We start from the raw sequence: 19,036 nt of genomic DNA on the forward strand, positions 1-19,036 counted from the left end.
ATTTTATCATGCTTCATCCTGCAACACACACCTCTGTCCACATTGCCCCTTCATTACTCCACTCACCTCTAGTTAACACACATGAATTTTTCACTATTTAAATTCAATATTGTTTACAGCCTCACCCTGTCGCCACAAACTAAAAGGACACACATCTTACAATCATCTTTCCTATTTTTCTTCCTCCCTGCTTCTATTAGCTGGTGATTTATCACCTAATCCAGTTCCCCCTCACTTCTACCACACACATATATCTTAACTCTACCGAAATCTAGCAAACCACCTGTCTCCCATCTCTTCCAAAGTCCTTTAAATGGGCCCTTTGGAATGCACGCTCTGTTTGTAACAAACTTACCTTAATACGCAGCCTTTTTTCTCTCAAGCAACCACAACCTTCTGGCAATAACAGAAAATTGGCTTACGCAATCAGACATTGCCTCATCTGCAGCCCTTTCACATGATGGTCTCCATGTCACCCACACCCCCAGACCTGGAGGTAAACAAGGAGGTGGGGTTGGACTACTTCTCTCCCCACAGTGCACATTGACAGTTCTACCACATGTCCTATCACTCACGTTAACATCTTTTGAAGTGCATACTGTTAAGATTTTTACCCATTTATGCATGTTGCTGTGATCTATCATCCTCCTGGACCAAACCAACAATTTCTTGAACATTTCTCTGCATGGCTCCCTCACTTCTTATCTTCTAATATCCCACCATCATCATGGGTGATTTCAACATCCCTATTGCTAATCCACGTTCCAATGCTGCTTTAAAGCTACTCTCTCTAAACTCATCCCTTGACTTCTCCCAGTGGAATCAGGATGTCCTAGGGTAACAATCCTGTCCAGGTTTGCTACTTCTCCTGTCTGCTCTGTTCTCCTGTGGATCACATGACTCGCCCTCAGGGCGGGTCATTCAAATCTGATCTATTTAAACTCAACACTGACACCTGCTCACTGTCAGTGCAACTTGTTTGCTACCTTGACCCTGTGTCTTCCTTGTGAAAGAATTCCATTTCTTTAACCAAGTGCTGGAGCACTTCTCCTGGGACTTCCTTGCTGCAAGTATCTTCATGTGCATATTACAAGACTCTCTTTACTCTCAAGTGTGCCTCTACTGTGATACACAGACTCTCATTACGTTCAATCCTGCTGTACAAGAACCTTTGTCATATCAAACAGGCTGGTTCGCTTATACTGCTAATTCCTGGATTCTGCGGTGTATAGACTTTACCTTGCATCTCTATGTAGTGTCATCTACTAATTACTGAACCCTGTGGTGTCCTGGACATTGGTTCTTGCTACCTTCTCTGTGGTGCACAGTGCACTGACTATTCTCATCTCTGCTGTGGTTATTGTAGCTAATATAATCTATGCTGTGAACAAGACTGCTGTTGTGTATATCACCTTGCCACGCTCCGCCGCGGCTAATTGACACTTTCATTATATCACTGCCTCTGCTACAGTCATGGCTACGCTCTGCCGTAGTTAATCACCAACCCTCCTGTGTGCTTAACCTTGCCAGATTCTCCATCTCTGCACTGTGACATATCGTGTCTCCCTGCATTGCTGTATGTGGTGTTCCGCTCTGGATTCCTCTCTGCCTCAGTCCTAGTACTATGTCTTCTCGTATATATTGATGCTTGCATTGCTATATGTTCTCCCTGTGATTTGCAGCACTTGCCGCTGCTTCCATTAATCTAACTTCTCGTTATGTCTGTATTATGTATGTTAGTAATACTTCGACATATTAGCTGTAACATCTATACGTATTTATGCTTCTCCATTATATGTGATATTTGTATTATACATCCGCAGATTATACTTCATTCCTGTCATCTGTGCATTTTTATATATATCTATGTTTATTATCTACTCATTTAAGTATTGAAGAAGCAACATCTGTGTCTTGCCTCTTTATTCTGAACCCTAGTTAAGACTCTGCACCAGGTCATGTACAGGCCTGGTGCGGAGTCTGTATCAAGCTAGATTTGTAACACCTAGGTCCTCTGCTAATTTCTATCTACACCACTTCTCTTGGAAAACTAATATGCTCCTTTGGATTTCAGTATCATCTTTATGCGGATGATACACAAATATATCTGTCCTCTCCTGATCTCTCACCATCTGTGGTGTCTCGCGTTACTGACTGTCTTTCTGCCACTTGGATGTCCTCTCGCCAACTCAAACTCAATCTTTCAAAAACAGAATTAAAAATATTCCCACCCACCAACAGAAGCTTCCTGACTGACATTTCTATTTCTGTTGACAACATGACCATAAATCCCACCCTGCAAGCTCGCTGCCTAGGTGTTATCCTTGACTCACAACTATCCTTTGTTCCCCACATCAACTCTATGTTTATATCATACTGCATACATCTAAAAAACATATCCAGATTATGTACATATCAAACACAAGATACTGAAAAAACTTTAATTCATGTAGTCATCATCTCCTGCATCGTCTATTGCAAGTTTCCTCCTTACTGGTCTTCCCAAAATCAGACTCTTCCCCCTACAATCTATTTTGCATGCAGCGGCTAGATTGATTCTCCTTGCAAATCGTTCTTCCTCTGTTGAGCAACTCTGTCGGTCTCTACGTTGGTTGCCTGTTTTCCAATGAATCCAATATAAAGTTCTTCTACTAACATACAAGGCCATCAACAAAATTGCACCAACACATTTCTCCTCCGGTAACTCCCAACTCGACACCTCAGTTTTGCACAAGATCTGCGTCTCTCTTCAACTCTCATCACATCCTCCCATTCCCGGGTTACTGGTCTTTTTTTGGGCTGCACCCACTCTGTGGAATTCCCTCCCTCACACAATAAGACTTTCCTCTAGTCTTCAAACCTTCAAGTGTTCTCTGAAAACCCACCTCTTCAGGCAAGCTTATGATATTCCTCTACCAACCTTTTACACAGCTAGCACAAGACGACAACCGTTTAACCAACATTGCTGTGTGACTGACCATAAGCCCACTTAATACTTTTAACCTTTGCATTCTGGCTGGACCAATATGCAATATGATGTAGCTCTTACCCTTGTGTATCAAACTGCCATTGTCCCATAGATTGTAAGCTTCCGAGCAGGGCCCTTTGTACCTCTCTGTCTGTATGAATTACCAAGTATTGTTTTATTACTGTTTGTTCCAGTTGTAAAGTGCTTTGTAATTTGCTGGTGCTATGTAAATAAATGTTGATGATGAATGCAAATAAATCAAATATGTCCAAAAAAAAGGTACTCCATATGAAATTGTATTATTATTATTATTAATAATAATAATAATAATAATAATAATAATAATAATTAATAATAATAATTATTATCTATACAAATAAATATATGTATAAATGCATATAAACACACATTCACATAAACACACATGCGTACAAGTTTCTATGTATGCTTGTATATATGTGTGTTTATATGCATTCATATGTGCATATATACTTGTGTGTTTATGTGCATGCATGGGTATATGTGTTTATATACATTAATATATACTTAGTATATTTCTTTGCTAAAATGTAAAAGCAGGAATCTAAACTTTAATCCTGAATTTAGTGATGCCAGTAATAAGGCAGCAATGATTTCAGCAAGGCATTTTTTCTGAGCCACCACACAGTGTAGCTCAGATATTATGGCAAATTTTATAGTCCGTGTTCCTCCCTTCACAAGGGGGTTAAATAAACCTGTTTTACAAGTACAGGCTAAATGGACTGAATTAGGACTTCTCTACGGTACTACTGATGGTGTAAGAACTAATTTAATGGTACCCATAATTTCCACCATGTACTTTGGTAGATAATGCTACCAATCTACCACATCATTGATAGAAGTTTTTACCATCAATAAAAACACGAAAATGTGTTCTGGTACTTAATTAATATGGTATATCTGTATGTCACTATAGGTAGTTAATAGTCAATATTTTTATATTAAGTAGATTTGTGTTTATGCCATTATTATTTCTGTATGGATCTACAAGTATGGTTGACAATATGAATTAAATCCAATTTGGATGGTGTTTGTATTAAATTACATTTTATATGGAAAATGCATCATTATATAACATTTATTGTGCATGAATCAGGTAATGTGACTTTTGCAATTACTGCTAAATCTGTCAAGACACATCTCCACTCTGTTTTTGGGTGTAAGTATATGTAGTTGTACGCCTTATGTAGAAATTTTAGTAATAGTTGGACATCTATTAAAATACTTGCAAATCATAATACATATGTACATAATACAGCAGATTTTTTACTCATACATTCAGAAAACAAAATGCTTTAAACTATTGAGGTCTTTAGTGTTAGAATTTAAACATTGTCAGTAAACGTGGCCATAAAATGAACATACATTTAAATCATTTTTAAAGCTTTAAACGCCTCATTAGAAGTATTTGATATTAATCCTTGGGGGGAAAAATGAGTTCAATAGTTACTACTTTAAAGCTAACAGCATGTAATAAATGTAATTTATTTGATCCAATTTTGTTTTTTCTGCATATTGTGAGGCTTAATGTATTGATTTAGATGGAGGTCTTAATACAGCTTCTATTTGTATAGTTTCAATCCTTCTTCCCATGTTTATTCAGTCATTTATTTTGCTTTTAACCCCTAATAATTACTGTGTTTTGATGTTTTTTGTATTGCACAATGAATGTACCAAATAACATTATTTTTGTTCTGTTATTTTATTATATGATTAATTACAATATCTCTTCATCAATTTTATATTTGAAATATTCATATTTTACTTGCAATTATCAGTACCTGTACAAGGGGCCATGTTCCCTAAAACGTAGTGCTCTTTACCAAATTAGAGGTTTCCTACTTGCTATTGTATGAGAACCTTTAGTTCTTTCTTTTCCAGCACCAGGGTAAAATAATGTGGGGATTTTGCTGTCTGAGATATGCCCCATGTGCCTTTAGTGTACGATAGGATCAATTCACTGGTTGCCAAGTAAACAGCAGAGCCCATTTCCTGGTAGCTCAGAATATAACAGAGCCCATTCCCTGGAGGCCCACTAAATATTAAAATGCTTCTCCTGTAGCCCAGTAGATACCAGTACCCCTACCCATGGTGGCACAGTAGACACCAGTTCCCCTACTCATGGTGGCACAGTAGACACCAGTATCCCTACCGATGGGGGCACAGTAGACACCAGTACCCCTACCCATGGTGGCACAGTAGACACCAGTTCTCTTACCCATGGTGGCACTGTAGATGCCAGTACCCCTACCCATGGTGGCACTGTAGATGCCAGTACCCCTACCCATGGTGCCACAGTAGACACCAGTACCCCCACCCATGGTGGCACTGTAGATGCCAGTACCCCTACCCGTGGTGGCACTGTAGATGCCAGTACCCCTACCCATGGTGGCACTGTAGATGCCAGTACCCCTACCCATGGTGGCACTGTAGATGCCAGTACCCCTACCCATGGTGGCATGGTAAACACCAGTACCCCTACCCATGGTGGCACTGTAGACTCCAGTACCCCTACCCATGGTGGCACTGTAGACGCCAGTACCCCTACCCATGGTGGCACTGTAGACCGCCAGTACCCCTACCCATGGTGGCACTGTAGATGCCAGTACCCCTACCCATGGTGGCACGGTAGAAACCAGTACTCCTACCCATGGTGGCAGAGTGGACACCAGTTCCCCTACCCATGGTGGCACTGTAGACGCTAGTACCCCTACCCATGGTGGCACTGTAGATGCCAGTACCCCTACCCATGGTGGCACTGTAAACGCCAGTACCCCTACCCATGGTGGCATGGTAAACGCCAGTACCCCTACCCATGGTGGCATGGTAAATGCCAGTACCCCTACCCATGGTGGCATGGTAAACGCCAGTACCCCTATCCATGGTGGCACGGTAGAATCCAGTACTCCTACCCATGGTGGCAGAGTGGACACCAGTTCCCCTACCCATGGTGGCACAGGAGACCTCTCATCAGGAGAATTCAGGCGACAAAAGCACAGTCACCAAGCTGCTACTACTGTTATACTAAGTTGTAAAGCAGGTCCTGCCATCTTCCACTTAACACTACATTGAGAAGAAGGAGTTAGCTTAAAAGTGCCACTGGCAGCAGAGACAGACGTATTGTATTCTGAATTCATTTTCATGATAATGCAGGTTCCAATTTCAGTAGGAACCAGCACCTCATAAATATTTGGTCATTGTTAGGGCTAACGACCACCGAGATGAGCTTTTAGAACGGGTAGTAACGAGGTCTTTACCTTTAGCAGCCTCCTTTCCTATAGAGCTTTATATACTCACAGATACTTGGATGCCCCCAAGCCTTAAGCTCAGTGTAGTAAAAGCTCATCTGTCATAGCCATGGCGGAGATGGAACCAGAGGCGGTAGCCCAGATTCGAGTGATGGACAGGGGCAGGCCGGAATCAGGGGTCCTTAGCAGGCAGAGTATTCAGAATCCAAGCCAAGGGGTCAGGGCCGGCAGCAAGCAAGCAATTCTGTATTCGAGCAGAGGTCAGGGCCACAAGGGAAATAGCGTAATCCACTATTCAGGCAAAGGTCAGGACAACAGGCAAACAGGCAATGTGAAAAGTACAGGCAGGTGGTCAATCAAAGTCAGGAGAAAGAACAGCAGGTCAAGCAGCCAATCAGAGCCCTGCCTGAAAAGTACCTAATTAAAAACAGTTTAACTAGCCCGCAGGCTATTATACTACATACGCACGCGCCCGGCTGCCCAGTGTTGCCGGGACATGACGCTGTTTAGAAAGTGTCCAAACCATTGCCAAAAGCGTCCCGACCAGGAGGAAACAGGAAGTGACATCCTGACTGTTGCTATGACAGCCGGGACGCAGCTGGGGGAAGCGAGCCACTGATCGCCGTGGCTCATTACAGTCATGGCTGTTTTTTTATCCACATATGGTAAGTTGCCCTTTAAAGCATGCACAGTGAATGTAAATCAAGTGTAGCTCACTATTAGTAAAGCCTTGACTGTAATTGCTACACTGTATTGAAATGCCAGTCAGACCTTTAACACCGCTTGTTCTATTTCCAGTCTGTCTGGCGTTTGGATAAAGTGCATTGCTGTGCTCATAGTGATCAATACACAACAGCCGTGTGTATTTGTGAGTACTTACCATGTCTCCTTCTGTAGAAGGCACCAAATTTTGAAGATGAAGATTCAATAAAGTACTGAAAGAGGATGGCTATCCCCGGCCAGATCACATTATTTATCGCATTTGTCCAGGATTCTTGGAAGCAGCTAGTCATATTTGACTGAAGGGGCATCTGATTGTCTCATGTTCACTCATATGATGCTCACATCAGCCAAATACACCCCACAGCTGCTGAGCCTTATTGCGTTAAATTATGCAATTCGGCCGTGGGAACACATCCTCTATTATCAGTTACAGTGAAGGGGAGGCAGAGAGCACTTGGAACCAAGACAAAATTGAAAACATAATTTAGAAGCCAATTAGATACAGTTTGTGTTAGATTCTATAAGACATGACAACATAGATTTTTTTTTACTTAGACTCATTTTAATTAATTATTTTTTATTTGTATCTTACTTACATGTTCCATGAGATGATTGCCCGTAGGAACCGTTAAACTCTATTTTTCACGTTTCTGACAACTGGATTTCCAGACATTATTATTTTTATATGAGCAAAAGAGCAAAAATAAATTTTTGACATTAGATCTCTACACTGAGAAATGTGAAAATAATGAGAAGCGAAACACTCTATCATCGTTTAAGCTTTGCCTTTGGCACACCACCTCTTGTTGTTAAAATCAGAAGGTGAATTTAATTTTCATCTAGTGTGAATGTGCAATACTCTACTTCTGTATTGAAAGTATGCTTTATTGTAAAATAGATTTGGAAATAAAAATAAATTTATATATAATTCTCCCTTAAACTTAACTGCACCTGTTCCATCCATATAGTAAAGGCAAATACTTACTAGAAACTTGTGACATCACTGAGGCATGTGACACATATCTTATACCTTCATGATGTCACCAGTTCCTAGTGAATTGATAGGCTACATTATCATGAATATTGGTCCATCCCCCATTACTGGTTTATCCCCCATAATATTGGTTCAGCCCCATAAACTTTAATCATACAACAGCAAAATATTGCTTCGCTCTTATTTAGAAGGGCAGATTCTACTAGAAATTTTACTGTGCTGTTTTTCCCTCCTAAATATTTATTTTCAAATTTCTTTGTATTGTTTTTTTTTTTATAAACACAGGGGCTAACGTAATACCAAAAAGTTATATCATTATTTTATGTGCCCGTGTGTGCATTCTGTTCATGATCATTCTGTAACATACTTGTACAGGCTTTGATTTTATTTTCTGTAAAAGTGTATCTATTTGGGGGTATGGGGCCTAATAGTCTGGCAAATGTAAGTATGGCCATTTAATAGCGCTATTTATGACTATTACCGTCAACCAAATCCCAAGTCACATTTGTCGGACCAAAAGTGTGCGTGTGTCCAATGTGGATGGGTGAGTGTGTGTGTGCATCCGACCGCCAGAGGTCAGTATACCGTCCAAATGTGTAGCAGGAGCAGGAAGAGGAAGTAACTGCACCTTGTTATGCTTTATACACCAAGCGGGTAAAGACACAATCGCATCTGTCTGCTGCTGAAGGTAAAGCGGGGACAGTGAAGCATGACAGAGCCCACCGGTAGCTCCGACTATAGCTCGGAGAGCAGTGGAGATGATTATGCCCCTGACACTTCGGAGCAGAGCGGTTCAGACACAAGCAGATATGCCCCACTGCCCACCAGCACAGCAGAGTGATGAGATGAGTTGAGATGAGTTCTATGTACGACCATTCTCGACCTTCTGGCAGCTATGTTTTAAACACACCAAAAACATACTGGTAGGTTAATTGACTGCTATTAAGTTACCCTTAGTCTCTCTCAGTCTGTGTGTGTGTATGTAAGGGGATTTAGATTGTAAGCTCCAATGGGGCAGGGACTGATGTGAATGAGGTCTCTGTACAGCGCTGCGGAATTAGTGGCGCTTTATAAATAAATTGATGATGATAATGATGAAACACAAAGGGGCGGCGAGACAACGCGGTGTCTGTCCAAACTCTATCCAGAAACAGTGAAGGCTCCAGGGCATATAACAAAAAGCTGTACTGCTTGTTCTGTGTGAAGCCCCTCTTAAAAATTGCCCGGCACATGGAGCATGTTCACCGCAATGAGAATAAAATGAAATTTCCCAAGTACTCGAGGTGCATGCAATTGGCACATCTTCGCAATAGGGGCACACAACACTGAGGCAATGAGGGCAGGCCATGTTGTTCTGGTCCCGTGCAAACTTCCAGACAAAGAGATGGATGCCGAAGGCTTCATGCACTGTGTAGCCTGTCAGGCTTGTTTGCATGGAAATACCTGTAGCAAAACATACAGAGATGTAAGCTAAACCAAAGGGGCAACAAGCTCACACCTGGCAAGAACAGAGTCCAGTCACTGTGCGTCTTTGCTCAGCCTATTCCATCTGACATCAGTGGTGGCTTTTGGAAGCTCTTGAGTGACATGACCCAGGATGAAGTCTTACTTGCAGTCAAAAATGACCAATGCATCATGCAGAAGGGGCAGCATCTCTTCAACCGGGTAGGATCAGATGTTGGCAGACATCGGTACATCTGTCAGAAGCTTAGAGAAATGGAACATCGAACTTTTAGCACATAGTAGATGCTGTGAATCTGGTAGCTGGCTGTGACGAGGAGACAAATACATTTAATATGTCCTCGCTGGCACTCAAGGTCGGGTACGGCCTGCAAAAGAGAGCATTGTGGAGTGCCGAGCCATAATGAAGGGCTGCACTGCTGCGGTTGAAAACACACGAAATTTCAGGAAGATATATGAGGCGAGATGTAACGAGTTGATCTCATAGGCTGCCTTGAAAGCTCTTAAGGAGTCCAAGTGGAACCTTTCATGGAAGATGTGAAGAATATGCACTTGTACCGCGATGAGAAGCAGCAAGCCTACCAAAGTGGTCTATCCACCATGCATAGGGTAACCACCGGGCACTACTTGCAAGAGTCACCCTGGCACAGGTGATCTTGTTCAATCAAAGAAGGGAAGGGGAAGTTTCAAAAATGTTGTTGACTACTTTCTCCTCAAGAAATTCTTCCGATCTCAATGAAGATGTGTCCCTAGAGCTTTCCGAAGTTGAGAGGAAGCTCTGCCGGCACTTCACTCACATTGAAATCCATGGAAAATGAGGGAGAAAAGTCCCCATCATGCTATATATATATATATATATATATATATATATATTGAATTTCACAGCAATTATGAAGACCCTCCACACTAGCTAGACATAGACCAGCTCTCTAAGGACCAGACAGCTTCCCCAGCGTTGGTCTCCCTGGACAAATGAAACAGGCAAGCTTTTATACATGATACTCCTCCCCCAGCCCTAGCTTGATGGGCAGGTGACACACCCACTTTCGCTTTAAGAGGAAACTCCCATCACTGGTTCTGTTTGTACTAAGACAGACACACCCTGTTTGTTTGTGCTGAGGAGGAACATTTCACACCATGTAAGTTAACCAAACATTAAACTGTTTGTCATACATAAGTCTTTATCATCAATCTAGGAGCATTACTGCACAAATGTTTTACTCTACTTTCATGCTTTCTCTGCATATTGCCAGCTAAATGCCTCCCTTTGTTACAATATATGTATATATATATATATATATATATATATATATATATATATATATATATATTATATAATAGATATAGTCAGTCATTGTAGACTACATTACAGCAATGCTACTAGTAGCCAAGCATAGAAATGGTGGTAGACTTACATGACATCATCCTGCAATCATTTTACATCAAGCATCTGTAAAACATGACACTGCTGTTTGATTCAACCAACAAAAAAAGGTTTTACGAAATATGTATTTGTCTTTACATAAATAATGTCTCAGTTACAACATATTACAAACAAAAGTATGCTCCAGCAGAGCTATTTATTGCTAAACTACAGTACCCATCATAGGCAGTATCCCTAGACAGTGGTATTTCCGGTAATATTTCACAATTCAGTAGACTAGCATTAGTCTACTGTTTTATAATATTTCAATAAAGCAGCCAAAAGAAATGGAAGCATTTTATTTTACTTTCTATGCAAAAGTAGTGCATCATTACCCTAATGCGAAGAAATAACTTATTTTTTGTACAAAATGACTATAATTGTCCTCCTTGTGACAGGGCATCTGTTTCTGTAACACTCGTGTGATTTTAAATTGCATTCAGCTCTAAGCTAGTTTTGAAGTGCATTTGTAGTGTTTGACAAGGACTGATTAAAGGTGCTCTTCTGAATACGTTTTATGTGACTACAAACCCTATGTTTATGTCAGCCTAATTTAACTTTATAATGTGAAAGTAAAATAATTACCATACAAACTTTGCTTTATAATAACTTTTTGGAATGATATTAAAGAGGTCTAGACTGATCTATTTGGCGGTAAAGCATGATAAACTCTTTGCATGTTTGAATAAGGGCTCATTCACAAATAACATAATCTTCCTGCGCTCCAGAGCCGCGTATTTCATTGCTGTTCGTATGTACAACATAGGCAGTATCCTATACAGGTCAATGGCTCCTTATAATGTGCTATTTTCCAGGTGGTTTTCTCGAGTTGCTTTCCACTAGGATTGAAGCTGAAGAAAATCATTGTACACAAGACCTTAAGCTTATTATCATCGTTTAGTTTTGAAATGCCAATACATTCTTCTGTGTGTGAAATAAGGAGACATACATTACATTGATAATAATATTTCCTGTTTCATTCTGCACAGGTAAATCCAGAGCTTACTCCACAGTTTGAAGAAAAAGGTTTAAAATTTGTTGGACATGACACAGAGGGACAGAGAATGGAAGTCATTGAACTTGAAGGTTATTAATTAGTATTCCTTATATATAATTAAATGCATATATTTCTATAGCACAAAAACAAAGGGGCTTATTCGTGGTGGAATAAGCAATGATGAACTGACATTTGGCTAGAGGAGAGGAAACAGGGTAGTTGCTTGATGCCCATATCCAGTAGAAGGCCCCAAACCTTCTCACTTCATCATGTTCCCACTGCTCTCCTCTGTCTTCCAACAGCTATAATCATAGTCAGCATATCTTGTTCTAAACGTTTAATAGGATGCTTTTTGTGCCACCGTCTTTCACTGTGGAAAAGAAAAACATTTCTAGGCAGAAGGATGGACTTTGATATGACGTTCACAATTTTGCACAGTTCTCTTTGCATGTTTGAATAAAATACCTCTTCGCACACATAGGGGTATTTTGAATTTGCAGATGTGCCTCCTGAGCGTGGAGCATACGAGTACACCTCGATGTGCTTTGTGCTTTGCACATGCGGTCCATAGATTTAATGTATATGATATTTAGATTGCCCAAAAATAATCAAGTATCTGTATTTACATGTTTCTGATAAAGTAGCAGAGGAAACAAAGTTTGGCTTTTTTAATCACTGCATGTACTTTACAGCTTACCAAATAGTATTTTTATCTCGAGTGCTCCTGTCTCTCTAAAATCACCTATGGGTTCACTGATATGTCATTCTGGTAAGGGAAGGTCCAGGCTGAATGGCATACAAAGCGATCAGTAAATCTCACATATTAACAATACACAACAATATGCAGTAGTTTTATTGCATTGATCCCAATCCATTTATTCCATTGAAACATGTTTTTCCTTTCACAGATACTTATAATTTTGTTTTATTTATGTGTCAGTAGCTTATGTGGCACTGTAATATTACTTCTGAGCTGTTCCTGGTGGTAATAAAAATGCTAATTTATGCTGTTAACATTACAATTAGAATGTACAGATGGATCATAATTTAATTACTCAAACACTGCCATCGAGCACCACTGGGGGGGAGGGGTGCACCCATTCACAACATACCAACCACAATCACTCAAAAACATAGTGTGCTGTGCGGTAAAATGTTCAATCACACACTGTGGGCTAGGCACTTGATTGTGCTGTTCATCTAACCAAAACATGCTTTGTGAGTTGTTGTGGTTAATTTGTTTTCCTTAAATTATTTTATACAACTGTGATTTTTCAGACTTTTGCATGCTGTTACCATTTATATTCCCCACTTTGTATATACTGTATGTGCTTAGCCATCTTGCTAACTCTGAGAGTATTCCATCTGCAGATCATCCGTACTTTGTTGGTGTGCAGTTCCATCCAGAATTCTCCTCCAGACCAATGAAACCTTCTCCTCCCTACCTAGGACTAATGTTGGCCTCTTCTGGGAAACTCTCTTCATACTTACACAATGGTTGCAAATTATCTCCAAGGTAAATCATGAAATATTTAAATGACATATGTACAAGTTATCATTTGTGTTGATGATACTGCTTGAGGCTATCAATAAAATCAAATCACTTGTTTTACGCAGAAACATAGATTAACCATGCAGATAAAAACCTAACAGTTTACCCAATTTGATCATTTCATTACTTCCCTGTGGTTAAATATTCTCCAACAGGAATTGTCAGTCATTTACAATGGTGGCACTTTGCGGTGAAACACAGTTTGTTACATTGCTACATTTGCATTTGATTTTTTGGCATTACGTAGACAAAGATGGAGGCTTTGTGTACACACAGAGAATTGGCCTTGTCAATGGGTGTTCCATAGTTAAGTAGGTGCATGTTGTCTCTTTGAATTAACACGAAGAGCACAAAACCAAAAGAGCGAATGTGCGATTATAATACTGAAACCATTTAGTAGCACCACCTATGTCGGTGCCTGACTCAGAGGAGATGACTGGCACTTATTTGAAGTAAGCTGGCACACCGTATTCTAAGCTGCAGCCATTGGCATCTTGCACAATGGGCACATGTAAATCAGTATACACATGGGGACAGTGAAATCACAATGCTCTCACGATGAGGGACAAGAAACACTGTTGCCATGATCACTGTTATTCCTTTCAGAGGTGATCTGGGTCTAGCAAGACCAAAATCATCTCTGTAACAGCTTCCATTCATGAGGAACATCTATTGAGCACCAGCTGTAAGAATCAGTATATCGCAACACTTTAACTAGCTAAATTATTTTGAATATTGGTGCCAAATAAATTGATAGATGTCTGTGCAGTCAAATAAATAAACGATTAAAGGTTGTTGTCATAACGCGTTTCATTACAATTCTGTAAATTCTTCAAAGGTAAAATCCACCAATACCCAAAGTCCACGAATAGTAAGTATAGTTTCCTTATCAACGGAGTATATTTAAACACATCTGTAATTACACAATAGAGCCATAAATAAACATATTAATAAACATAAGATTAAAATGATTACTTATTTTAAACAAGAAATTATCAGTTTTATTAAAATGTATAAAATATCATCATAAGGAGTTCTGAAAAGAAAAATGTATATGTCTCTACACACCCGACTCCAGGATCGCGCTCAAGCGTCCCAAATGTCACGGTTGTTGCAATCTGTGATATTGGCCAGCAAGGGAGCACAGGGATTCTACTAAAAAAAATATACTAAAACATTCTCAAAGAATATATATACATTAACTATAAAGTCCTTGGCTGTTAAATCAGACCTACTATAGAAATAAATGTAAAAAGTGAAAGTAAAAATAGAAAAACAGTATAATAAAAGTAAATAAAAACCAATCTATATAAATATAGATATGGAATATAGAATCAACTCATTGCTCAATACTATTAAGTTCTAAATTCTCATTAAGACCAAAAGGATTACATGTATTGAAGGAATGGATCCAGAACACTTCTTGATGGCATAATCTCTTATTTTATCTTATCTTATCTCTATCCCAGCTGCGTTGTGCAGAACCAATAAATTCAATACCTAATATTGAATTTAGAATTCAGAACTTAATAGTAATTAGTTGATTATACATTCCACATTGTTTTATTCTTATTTTTATTTTCAATAACTATTTTTCTTTTCATTTTTAGCTTTATTTTAATTTTTTTATGATTATGAGATTTTATAAATTTTGATAACACTTTCATAATTCCTTGTTTAAAATTAATATTCATTTAAATTTTTTTTTCTATTGATATGTTCATTTCTGGCTCTATGGATTATTGGTTTCAAGTAGGTTAGCTGTATTACGAATGAATGCTTTTTATTGTAGTTCTACTTATTTTCGCAAGAGTCTGTCTCCTTGTATATGATTATGTTATATATGTTAATGGTTTGGTTTGATTATGATTATAGTTTCACTACCACAGATCCAGTAGTAAGCGTGATGTCTGATTTTTTAATACAAACTTTGTGTGTACTTAGCAGCTGGTAGAGACAGCTGCTCCTGATTGTGTAATTACAGAAATAGCGTTTAAATAGACTCTGCTTATGAGGAAGCTATACTTACTGTTCTTGGACTTTGGCTGTGGGTGGATTTTACCTCTGATGAAATTATTGAAAGGTAGTGAAACGCATTAGTAAACAACCTTTAATGGTTTATTTATTTGACTGCCAAGAGAGACATTTTTTCTCTCATGAAAGAAATTAATTTGCATGCACAAACACTTTGCTATATGTATGATTTGGGACCAATCCAGCCATCTACTCTGCTGCTAAATCTTGTCCCGTGTGGGTACTACTGATCATGGGCCTGATTCATTAAGAATTCAGTCAAGAATTTTTCTGACTTTTCTGGGAAAAACCATGTTGCATTGCAAGCGTTGTAAATTAGTTTAATATTTTGCACATAAGTTAAATACTGTCTGTTTTTTCATGCAGCACACAAATATCGATTTTAAATTTCAGTGTTCAAATAAGCTATCAAGTATTTGTGTGCTACATGAAAAAACAGACACTATTTAACTTCTGTGCCAAATAATAAACTAATTTGCACCCCTTGCATTGTAACATGGTTTTGTCCAGAAAACATACTTAATTTCTTGCCTAACTTCCTTATTGACCCATATGTGGATTGTGCAGGGGCTGATCTAGAATTTTATTTTACGGGGGGCGACATATTAATAAATGTGTATATTTATAGTAATCTATATTAGTAATATTTCTGTAATATAGGTCCCAGCACTGTACTTTTACTGGTTGGTATTAGGTAGTTCACATATCCCTTGTATAGCAATGTAGATTGCCCATCCGATCAATTTTGATTTGAATGTAATATTTTATTATTAATTTTTATTTATAAGGCGCAACAAGGCGTCCGCAGCGCCGTACAGAGACAAACAAATTACAATACAATGGGAGACAGCGCAGTACAGTAAACAGTAAGCACAGCAACTCAGTAAGCTCAATGCACAGCTAGAGAGGGCGGGGAAGGGGGAGGGAGGATCCGCAAACGACGGGGCCCCTAGAAGAAGGGTGCGGAAGACAGGGAGACCCCCAGGGGGGAGGAGGGAGCGAGAGTGGACGTGGGGTGGAGGACCCTCGAGGAGGAGGGCTAAGTAGCTGGAGAGCAGAGTTAGAAGTGGTGGAAACAGGAGGAGAGATGGCCCTGCTCAGAGGAGCGTACAATCTAAGGGGAGGGGTGGACAGACAGAGACACGCAGGGGAGAGAGGGAGAGTAGGGGGATGGAGGCAGAAGATAAGGTAGGAAGTTAAGTGGGAGACAGAAAGGCTTTAAGAAAAAGGTGGGTTTTTAGGGCCCGTTTGAAACTGGACAGATTAGGGGAAGTTCTGATGGAGGGAGGGAGCTTGTTCCAGTGGAGAGGTTTAGCGTGGGCGAAGTCTTGGATACGCACGTGGGAGGAGGTTATAAGGGGGGGAAGAGAGGCGACGGTCAGAGGCAGAACGGAGAGGGCGGGATGGAGCATGAATAGAGAGGAAGGTGGAGATGTAGGGCGCAGTGGAGTTGCGAGGGCCTAATATGTTTATATTTAGTTTTATATATTGAGACCTACTAAGTGCCATTAGGAGATTGCGTGTTTTTAGTACAAAAAAAAATAGCAAAATAAATTGCTTAACAGTGTAAGATAAAAAAATGAAAATAAACATAGAGAGCCTGATTCATTAAGACACGGAAAATGAACATATTGTGTCTTTTTTAAAGTATTCAACTACAAGTGGATCTGAAGAAACATATCTTAAGTACGGGTCTACTTATGCTCTGCCTATTCAGCATTTGTTGTACTGAGACAGGCACAACACACTGCTGGATACATAGAAAGTCCCATCAGAATGCACACAGAACCAGCTTCACTATCACTTGGCATTTACACCTGAGAGATGCCCAAAGCTTGAATTGAATGTTGCTACATGTGCTTGAGCTTGGTGCATCCTTACTGTACTTTGGCTACTGTGCATATGCCCGTTCGACTCATGAAATCATAGGCTGTCCTTCACGTTCGAAGGCAAAGTGGCTGACCTTGCATTCACTGTCACATAGTTCAATTCTGGGCATGCACAGAGCAATTGAATGCAAAATCCAGCATGTGTCGGAATTTACGTCCCTCAATGAATCAGGCCAGAGATAGTGAAAAATAGAAAATTTGAACACTAAACCATTTCAACAAAAGCAATGCAGTGTGAAATGTAGTCGGTCTAATGTGGTGTAGTTTTGCAACAACCCTAGCGGTAAAAATGAGCCAATGGGAAGTTTAGTAAGCGTTCATAGAGGCGTTCACTTCCTTTTTCAGTTGTTGCAATTCTTCATATGGCAAAAATTTTTACGCTTCTTCCAGAAGTTGTATAAAGACAGGATTTTAAAATTAAAACTGAAGTGTCAGACACATCATCCCTCAAGAAATCTAACACATGTTCATGTCTCTCTATCTGTTGGGATCCCTCAAGGCTCAGCCCTCTGCTTTTATCACTTTATACTTCTCTCTCAGTGACCTGGTATGCTCCTTTGGCCTCCACTACCACTACCTCCATGCCTCTCTGCCATCTCCACCTGCATGTCTGATGCTCAACATGTGCAAAATGGAACTCATCGCCTTCCCTCTCCTAGTATCACTGACATCATCACCCAGTGCCTTGGTATCATCCTTGCCTACATCCTCACCTCCTTCACTCCACACATCCAAATCAATTTTACTGTATTGTGGGTCCTCCAAAACTGCCAGAATACGCCTCTTTCTCAGGGCATTACAACCTCTCTACAAATCTTTACCCTGACCTACAGAGTTAAATTCTAGATACTCACCCTCAATTTCAAAGACTTGACCAATTCCTACCCTTCATACATCTCTGACCTTATCACAAGATACACTCCCTCTCACCAACTTCAATCTGTCTCTGATCTGTGCCTCTCCACCTCTCTGATAACCGACTGCCACTCCTGCCTCCAAGACTTCTCCTGTGTTACTCCCTACTTCTGGAACTCCCTACACAACCTGAGCAAACTCTACACCAACCTTCAATAATTCAAGTGCCCTATTCTGCTTGATGATACTTGACAAACTTGTGCATACTGTAGGCATGCTCAGAAGCAGGGCCGGACTGGGACTAAAAATCAGCCCTGGCATTTAAAGCACACAGGCCCACCTCTATTCCAGATAATAATATTACAGTACTTTTTGTAAAGGTCACAGCTTGACTCTCTATTTGAGCTTACCAGTATTAGCTAATGGTATGTACAGGACCAGCAAGATAAATTTGGGAACTTTTGGTGCCCCCTCCATAGACGATTAGCAAATAAACTGCACAGCGGCGGCACCAAAAAGGCTGTGGACGCATTGTGGTGGGGTGTGGTCAACATGGCACATTGATACATATATTGTAATAAAACGTTACATTTATCTTGCCCTCCCAGCCACATTATGACACCCCAGCCCACTGTACTTATCTATGCTTCTGGAGCTACTGACATCCATAAGGGTGGGAACTTCCTGTAGAGTGAACAGGGAAGCTCTTTGTCTCACGAGATTACCAAATCTTGTGATACTTAGAGCTCCTCGGCTTGCTCTGCAGGCTGTGTCCTATCCAGGGACTAGGAGCAGCTATCAGTTCCCTTCCCCTAACCAGAGCTGGATTAAGGCTCGGGGGACCAAGGGTATA

At 40.1% G+C, this 19,036-nt stretch overlaps 1 protein-coding gene across 3 annotated transcripts in view; it reads left to right on the plus strand.

The window, feature by feature from the left end:
* The window catches only part of CTPS2 (CTP synthase 2), a 154,844-nt gene that overhangs the window by 104,442 nt on the left and 31,366 nt on the right, over positions 1-19,036 (plus strand). For all 3 annotated transcript variants that reach the window (XM_075196967.1, XM_075196969.1, XM_075196968.1), the window contains 2 exons: positions 11,846-11,942; positions 13,225-13,369. In XM_075196967.1, coding sequence (XP_075053068.1) covers positions 11,846-11,942; positions 13,225-13,369 — 242 coding nt within the window. The remainder of the gene's footprint in view (positions 1-11,845; positions 11,943-13,224; positions 13,370-19,036) is intronic.

This window comes from Mixophyes fleayi, chromosome 2, assembly GCF_038048845.1.
Source record: "Mixophyes fleayi isolate aMixFle1 chromosome 2, aMixFle1.hap1, whole genome shotgun sequence".
Lineage (NCBI taxonomy): Eukaryota > Metazoa > Chordata > Amphibia > Anura > Limnodynastidae > Mixophyes > Mixophyes fleayi.